At 39.5% G+C, this 9,400-nt stretch overlaps 1 gene segment (V, D, J or C); it reads right to left on the reverse strand.

The window, feature by feature from the left end:
- Positions 1 to 1,718: 1,718 nt before the first annotated feature.
- Positions 1,719 to 2,939, reverse strand: LOC132836605 (T cell receptor beta variable 6-2-like). The segment is given in 3 exon segments: positions 1,719 to 1,773; positions 2,275 to 2,581; positions 2,851 to 2,939. Coding segments are annotated over 3 exon segments (414 nt in total).
- Positions 2,940 to 9,400: the final 6,461 nt, after the last annotated feature.

Consider the following 9,400-nt stretch of genomic DNA (forward strand, 5'->3'; position numbering starts at 1 on the left):
AGCTTTGGCAAATAGAATTAAGGAGAATCCAAAGAGTATTTACAAATACATCAAAGACGAAAGGGCAACTAGGGAGAGAATAGGGCCCCTCAAAGATCAGCAAGGCGGCCCTTGTGTGGAGCTGCAGAAAATGGGAGAGGTACTAAATGAGTATTTTGTATCAGTATTTACTGTGAAAAAGGATATGGAAGATATAGACAGTAAGGAAATACATGGTGACATCTTTCAAAATGTCCATATTACAGAGCAGGAAGTGCTGAAGGTCTTGAAACGCATATAAGTGGATAAATCCCCAGGACCTGATCAGGTGTACCCTAGAACTCTGTGGAAAGCTAGAGAAGTGATTGCTGAGCTTCTTGCTGAGATATTTGTATCATCAATAGTCACAGGTGAGGTGCCGGAAGAAGCAGATATAGTCAACATATGTTCCATGTGCCCGTGGAAGAGGCAAGCATAGCTAGGGACCATGCAGGTGCAGATGGCTAACCCACTGGTCTGAAGAAAGTGGAGGATTCAAAGGATAAATTGTTGAGGGTGAGGAACAGTTCAGCCAATTGAATGAGTGTGTCGGTGGAGGGGTACTGGTTTGGAGCAGGAGAGAAAGAAATGGAGGGCTTTGAGGCCTGTATCATGGCGGATGGACATGCACAGGGACGAGACATCCATGGTGAAGATGAGGCATTGGTAGCCGGGGAACCGAAAGTACAGAGGAGGTGGAGGGCATGGGTGGTTTCACAAATGTATGTGGGGTGATTCTGGACCAAGTGGGCATGGAGTTGTCAAGGTATAAGGAGATACGTTCGGTGGGACAGGAGCAGGCAGAGACAATGGGTTGACTGGCTCAGTCAAGTTTGTGAATTTTGGGGAAGAGGTAGAACCAGGCGGTGTGAAGTTCCAGGACTATGAGGTTGGAGTCAGCAGTCCTCAATTTCTTCTCACTGTGGATGTAATCGTGGCTTTCTGAATGGAATTCAATAATTACTTGAATGGAAGATGTTTGTCAAATAAAAGAAGGCAATGGACAAAGAATAAGGAAGAGTGACTAAATGATGGAAGGGTCTGATCTAGCTTCATAAATTTAGGAAAGTCACATATATCCAATCACGTATTCAGGAGAAATATTTTGTTCAGAAGGTGTCAAGAATGTGTAACTTAATAACATGAAGGCTGATCAAATAAACAGGACTGAAATGATTAATGTAGAGAAGCTGGAGAAGTGAGAAGGTAATGGTGGCATGTTGATAGTTTGTTTGAAGAGAGCATGAATATCTAATTAGACAAATGCGCTCATCTAGTTCCGGCTAATATGCAACAAATGAATTAATGGTTTAATATACGTCCCTGCCTACACTGAACACTTGTTAACCTCATCAAACAAGATTTCAGTTGAGTTAACGGTTTCTAACAGGTGTTGAAACTGCCATCAGAGGGCAGGTGTCTCAATAATAAACCTATCTGTATCAGGTTTTGTACAATGTGAAAGATCAGACATGCTTGTTTGGAGATACTGGAGACGCCAACATACTTCTCTTTGCAACCGAGAAGTTTAAGGGAATATTTGATGGAGTTCCTCAAAATCCTGAAGGCAATTGATAGAGTTAATGAAGAGGAATTGTTTCCACCTGCAAATGATTCCACAACCAAAGGACAATAATTGGAGGAGCGAAATGGAGTTCCTTTATATAGTGAGTTTTTAATCTTCTTCACAACGTTAAGTTTTAAGTGTGGTAGAAGCAGGCAGTCTGACCAAACCTCGTTCGATGCCAGCTAAGACTGATGTCATAAGAAGAGAAGATTCTGTTAAATTCTGTGCATTATCATTTCTACTGTGACTTGTTAACACAGTTATCCCAATAACATAACCTACTTGCTTAAATTTAAATTGTATCTCAAAGGAACAATATTATGTATATTGATACAAATATATCTATTTTTAATTTAGTTCAAATTGTACGTCCAATGTTAGACATATGGATAGAAGAAGGTAGGGAGAAAGTATGGAGGCAGATAGTCAACGAGATAGATAAGAGAGATAGATAGACAGGAAGATAAACAGATTGTAGTAGGATAAATAGAAAGATAAATCGACAATAGACTAGAGATGGGCGATAAATGTATAATAAATAAATAGAAGATTGACAATTTCATCTTTGATTGCAGAGACAGATTGATTCACAGACTTCTGGACTCTGAATCTATCCTACATATTATTAAATTTCATCAAATGGTAGTGTCTTAGATGTGTTTTTGTCACACGGTTCAGCCCCACTTTACCTCTGTGCATCACTGCAGGCACAGAAATACTGAGCCGTGTCGCTTGGTTGCACGTTCTCTATGTTTAGGTCGAAAGAGCCGTCTTTTGTCTTCTTGGCGAAAAATCTCTCTGTGATCCCGTCCGACCTCGTCGGGTCTTCTCCGTGCACTGCGTACAAGAGATTATGCAATCCCTGGCCCGGGATCTGACGATACCAGTACATGTAAGCATCACTGCCGCTTTGGGTGCAAGGAATAGTTGCAGATCCTTCCAATTTCACCGACACATGCTGCTGAGACTGCAGAATCTTCTGAGACTCGCAGAATCCTCGAAATAAAACAGAAGTAATTAGAAACTGAAGATACTTTCGCCAGAACATGGACGTGTTAAAAAATAGCTGTTTTGTGACCGACATTTGTTCGTTGTTCATTCCCTGTTTCTTTCCATTATTCATTGTCCCATTCTTTCATTGTCTCATTCTATATCTATTTCTCTCTATATAGATCCGTTTTATAATATTTATTTTGTAAACTGCTTTACAGATTTTTGCTCCAAACTGTAAATACCTCGAAGTGTCGAGAAATTAAATTAACTACCTGCCAAATAGATGAACAGGAACAGGCAGGATAGAAGCAATGTCCGCATCATGTCCTAAGGGGGCTGTGAATGCCAGTGAGACTTTTGCCTGGAGGCCTGATCCGGGCAATGTGAACATAACCAACTTAACCTTTTGAGAAATGAACAGTGATCGTCATAAAACTCCGCCCCCACATTCCGAATTGCCAGCTCAAGTCCACACCACCCACATTGCATAGCTCTTCTCATCATATACACTGTAGGCATAATTTATGGGGCTGCAAGGCTTCAAAAGACTCAAATAGATAAACTCAGCAGTGTCTGATGTAGCTTAATTTTAAACAAGCTGTTCTGACATATTTTGACACACTTCTGGGGCAGCTAAGACTTGAACCCGCACTCTGATAAAGTGGAATGGACCACATCGTCGGGGTGATATATTTCACTGACCATCTTTACTGTGTTTGGTGAACTAGGTGATTACAGTAATAGCATTAGAAATCGAAGCAGATGTAGAACATTAGAACAATTGAAGCAATATCAAGATTAAGAGAGGAAAAAACCTTTATTCAAAATCAAGATTAAGAGGGTATTCTATTGAGGCATTCAAAATTGTGGACAATTTTGACAAGGGAAAGAAGGATAGTTTAACTTCCACTGGTTAGTATGTCGGTATTTTGAAGTCACAACTTCAAGCTTGTGTGCAGGAGAGCTTGGAACAAGATGAGGAGAAACGTCAATATTCGAAGAGTTGTTTAGATTTGGAATGCGCTCCTTGGGAGATTGGTGGAGGTTTCCGAGTAGAGCTGGATATATATCAGAAAGGGATTAAGTTAGAGGGCTACAGAGATAGCATTGGAGAGTAAGACTAGCTAGGTATCTCTTCTGTGGTGTTATATATACGGTGGGTCACATGGCCTCATTGTGTACTGTACAGTTCTATTTATGTATTTTATAACATCACTGGTGATCAGATTATGGCCTCAACTCCACGTTCCGGCCTGTAAAAACACCTATGGTACTGCTAGCCAGACAATTTCATGATTTTGACCTCACACCAACAGTGAATGTTTGGCAATATAATTCCAAGTTGGGATTGTAGGATCGCCTGAGATTTTTCCCATCGAACTGTCTTCCCTGCTCCTTCTAGGTTGTGGACACCACAGAATTCTGAAACACTGTTGGAGCCAAGAAGTGTAAATGACCAGTCCTGTTGTTTCTGGTCAAGATTTCTTTGTAGACGTTCTCTCAGCCATTCATAAGGCTTCTCTGCATTGTTGTATTCTCTTTCGAGATAGTCCTTCATTAGTTCACATGGGACATTTAATTGCGTTAATGGTGCTTTCACTTGCATGCCTATCCTGATCCCTGACCCTCCCATATTTTGAAGATTTGAGGAGATGCTGAACTTTTAATCTAAAAAAAGTAATCTAAAAAAAAATCCTCAATATTTGCTATCTTGAATATTTCCCCTTTACTTTGAAAATTGGTACCAAAATGTTTTGCATTCATACCCTTTGGATTTTGTTGCTTCTCATAATATAAATGAACAGCTTCTCCAGACCTGAATTGCATGATTGTTCATTCTAGCAGGTTCATATTGACACAGATTATTTCCATGTTTACTCCAGATTCTTATGTCCTTCTAAAAAGTGTCTCCTCATTTCCATCTTAAATGAAGTTGTTCTCTCGATTCAAGATTCCCCTGAGAGAGAGCAGTTTCTCTCTATGTTACCCGTCAGAATTACATATATTTCAATAAGACCACGTCTGATTCTTCTAGATTCCAGTGCAGCTAAGCACAAATGTCTTATTTCATCAATCTTACATCCTATGAATGATCCCAATAAATATTCTCTGGACGGCTTCTACTGCACGTGTATCCCCCCTTATGAAAAGCAAGACAGTCCAAAGAACTCGAGGTGTAGATTCGCCAGTTCTCTGCACGATTTAGCCTGACATCTCCGCTTTTATATTTAAACACTGATTTTAGGACTGTTCGCGTGTGTTTTAAATCCCTCCAGGATCTCAGACTTCCTTCACACTGCTTCTTCCACTCGCCCTGCATTGTTCCTGTCTCGGGAACCAGCTCCAGGCCTTAGAAAAAAACCCTATTTGTGCACGTTCCTTCACTCCTTCCAAAACCCCTTGTCCCTGTAATCCCCTGCAAATGCTACAACTTCTCTATCTATGCATTCTTCTCCAGCTCCAAAATTCTATGATAATTCTTGTCTGTTCACCATTCTAGATTTCCAGGCGACTGTTGCTACAAATATGAGGCAATAAGCCCTTGGGCCTATCGTTGTCATGCTGAAGGAGCGGCGCCTATCACCCGATGAGGGAGCGGCACTCCGAAAGCTCGTATGCTTCCAATTAAATCTGTTGGAGTATAACCTGGTGTTCTGTGATTTTTAACGTTGGGCCTACTGTTGTATTCTCTGTGCCTCTCTACTTCATTTTCCTAATTTGAAATACTCTTGCAAAACTACGTGTTTCAGCAAAGATTAGTCATCTGCCATATATTTTATATTATCCTTTATCACAAGTTTCTTGATCATGCCTCATAGTGTGTTGTACGACATTTTTATTACATCCTCAAAAAGTAATCAATTCTAATCAATCAGCTCTAAACTGTTTGTAATGCCTTCAGATCCTTCTTAAAGCAAGGAGATTAACTTGGATGCAATGATCTAAATGAGGTCTAATTAATGATTGTTACAATTTCAATATAATCTCCTCACATTTGTCTGTATTCCATTAATAAGGAAGACTACAATGGTGCAGATATTTACAATCAAACTATTCAGAGATGTTATTGCACATCTATGGAGCAAGTGGGATTTGAACCCAATATCTTGGTCCCGAGTTAGCGACAATATCATTGCATCACAAAAAAACCCTATTCAGATATTGTGTGCTTGACTAACTACTCTGTCACCCTGTCCTACCACTTTCAATGAACGAACACATGCATATTTCCCTTCTAGGATTAATTCATGTGACGGTTGTCTATCCTTAATTTTCCTGGAAACAGTAGTGGTAAGCTACCTTATTGAACTGGTTCAGTTCGCATAGTGTAGAGGTGTCCACAATACTGTTGGAAAAGAGGTTTGAGATTTTGACGCAGCAACAGGGAGGAAACAATGATACATTTCCAGAATGTTACATTGGCTTGGAGGTGAACTTAAAATGGTAATGTTTCAATGCATCTGCTGGAGTTGGGAGATCGATACTGCAAGTTTGGGTAATTTTACCAAGGGATCCCCTAGGCAGCAATAATCATAATGTAGTTAACTTTAATTTAAGGGACAAAGAATGTGACGAAGGCTCATGTTTTAAAATTTCAATCACGGCAGTTATTGTCTGCTTAAGACAGAAACGGATGAATTGAATTGAAATCATTTTAAGGGATAGATCAACAGAGAGAAAAAGCCAGTCATTTTAGACGTATTTCATAAAACGCAGATGAAATATATTCCAGCGAGAAAGAATGACTCTTGATGAAAAAATACACTGCTTGTGGCTGTCTAGGGAAGTTAAATAAACGAAAAAAAACCATGCAATTCTAAAGGTTAGTGGTCAGTTGGATTGCTTCAATTGGATAACAAAAAACTAAATTATAAGAATGAAGAAGCTATGGTTCAAGAAAAATCTAATTATAAATCTACAGACATTTAAAAATGAAACTTAAAAATAAAATGAGCGGTGTTTCTCTGTGGAATGAATCTAAAGAATCTAATGAAGTAGAATGTAAGAAACTGGCAGATGAATTAAATTGATTTTTTACATGAGCCTTCATTTTAGAGGGGACCAATTGCACGTCAGAATTATTCACGGATCGGGGCGTGAAAGGGCATGATGAACTAGGAGCAACTGCAATCACGGAAGATATATTGAAGAAAAAATGTCTGAACTAAAAATTTACAGATCTAGAATTCACCCTCAAATCTTTAAAACTAGTGGCTGCTGACACATTGATACATTTGGCTTTATTCTTGCAAAATTTCTTATGTTCCGAATTGGAACATGGGATTGAATAAGGCAAAGCCACTCTTCTGCTTAAGGAAGGCAGAGAGGAGGAAGATATGGGCCAGATAGCTTGACATCACACTGAAACCTAAGGAGATCATAATAGAGGACTTAAAATAGCTCCACGGCTATCAGGCAAAATTAAGATAGTTCTGTAATAAAGAAGTTGTGATGAACGAATTTATTGAAGTTCTTTAAGAAGTAACAAACAACATTCATAAAAAGTGATCATAGCTGTGTTTTCGTTGAATATGCATAAGACATTTAATAATGTGCCACATTAAAGGATACTGAACAATCTAAGAACTCACGATGTGAGTGTTGACCTTAGATGGAGGATCGGTTATCTATCAGAAATTGGAGAGGATGCATGAAAGAGCCATTTTTGGTTTGGCAACATGAAACGAGTAGAGTCCACAAGAATCATTTCTTAGTCCTCGACTATTTACTATTTATATCAATGATTTTGTTCATGAGCTAGAATACATAGCGGTAAAATCGGCTGATAACACCGGCACGGTGGCTCAGTGGTTAGCACTACTGCCTCACAGCACCCGAGTTCGATTGCAGCCTTGGGCGAATGTCTGTGTGGCTTTTGCACATTCTCCCTGTGTATGTGTGGGTTTTCCCCCGGTGCTCCGGTTTCCTTCCACGGTCCAAACGTGAATTGGCCATAGTGCTAAGTGCATTAGTCAGAGGGCAATGGGTTTGGGTGGGTTATTCTTCAGAGGAATGGCGTGGACTAGTTAGACCGAGGGACCTGTTTCCGCACTGTAGGGAATCTAATCTGAATGTTAATTAGGGTAGTAAATTGAGAAGAGGAAATTAGGAGTCCGAAAAGGAAAGTAAGTGAGTCCGAAAAGGAAAGTAAGTGAATGCGTAAAAGGTTGTCAAATGACGCATAATGTGGGCATATCCACTTTTGTACACTATAGTAACACAGTATGTTAATTGTAATTGAGCGAACTCTGAGCATACAGGAGAATGTGTGTGCACTGATGATTCGTGACAACTGGTTTGCAACAGGTGATTAAGAATGCCAATAGAAAGGTGTCATTTATTTCATGGAAAATAGAAGCTAAAAATGTTTTGCTGCAGTCGTACAGAGAGTTGGTGAGGCCATATCTGGAATACCAAGTACAGTTCTGTTGCTTCATTTGAGAAATGACATAATTGCAAAAGCAGTTCAGAAGTGGATTTTCAGGAAAATGGGGGTATCTTATAAGGTACATTTCGACAAATTGATCTTTAATGCATTTGCATTCAAAAGAACGAAGGTGATCTTCTTCATATGATTCTGAGGGAATTGACAGGTTAGAAGTTAAAATGGATATTTCTCTTGCTTTAGAGACTAAAATTAGGAGCCATAGTTTAACAATAAGGGATCTCCCGTTTAAAACATATTTTCTCTCTCAGAACGTTCTTAAACTATTGAATTCTGTTCTGTAGAGAGCAGTGGAAACAGGATGATTAAATATTTTTAAGGCAGAGATAGACAGATTCTTGACTAACAAGGTACTTAAAGAGCAACGGGGCTAGGCAGTTAAGCTGAGTTAAGGGACGTATTGAAATTAACAATTTTCTTCCCAATTAGGCGAATAGACTGCTCCTGCTCCGAACTGTACTTTTGCTTGAAACTTTGTGATTTGCTCTCACACCTCATGTATGTGGCGCACTCCATTCTATTGTCTGCTCTTGGTGGAGATATTAAATGTTTGTGATTGTGGATAAGCTGCCAAGTTATTGTGGCAGCCTTATCCTGGTTGACAGAAAGCCTCTCAAGAGCTGTTGTAGCTCGACTCATCCAGGCGAGAGGAGAAGTTTCCACCACATTCCCGACTTGTGATTGAAAAAGTGGAACTTTCTTTCATGTCAGTTAGTCCAGCAGAGTAGTTGGTTTCCGGCCTGCTCTTTCTGACTCAAAATTAAATGGCTCGTCTAATTATGTTTCTGGTCAGTGATGCAGCACACGGTGTTGATGCTGGGTCATTGGGTGGTAATGCCTTTGAATTTCAAGCAGCTTTACTTAGGTTTGCATAGACTTGGTCTTTATCCCCGGTCATACAATGCATTTTTACTGGTTAAGAAAAAAAGATTAGAAAGAAAGTTAAAATGTGCCAATAAATTTGATAAAGAAAAACAATTCTCTGTGATGATACATCTCGACAAGTAGGCAAACATTAACTTAAATACTACAGGCTCCAAGCGTACTAAGAGGATTCATTCCTTTGCACACGTTATCGGGTGAGTTATTGGTGTTCAGGTGAAATGGTCCTTTCAAGGCGAGTATATAAAACAAAGGCAGGAAGCTACAGCAACGACATGTTTATTTCATGATCAAGTTGAAAAGCAAAGCGGCTTTCATGAACGAATTGATCTTTTTAATGTTGCCTCGAGGCAAAATGACATGTGTCTAGGTAATAGGATCAAAGTAGTGCTTTCTACTTTGGTACAACAGAATCAAGGGAGGTTGAAATTGCTTCTACCTATGTTGTGTAACCAGTATCGTCAGGGATTATTGGCCTCTGGTAAGCTTTTATT

This window comes from Hemiscyllium ocellatum, chromosome 47 (assembly GCF_020745735.1).
Source record: "Hemiscyllium ocellatum isolate sHemOce1 chromosome 47, sHemOce1.pat.X.cur, whole genome shotgun sequence".
Lineage (NCBI taxonomy): Eukaryota > Metazoa > Chordata > Chondrichthyes > Orectolobiformes > Hemiscylliidae > Hemiscyllium > Hemiscyllium ocellatum.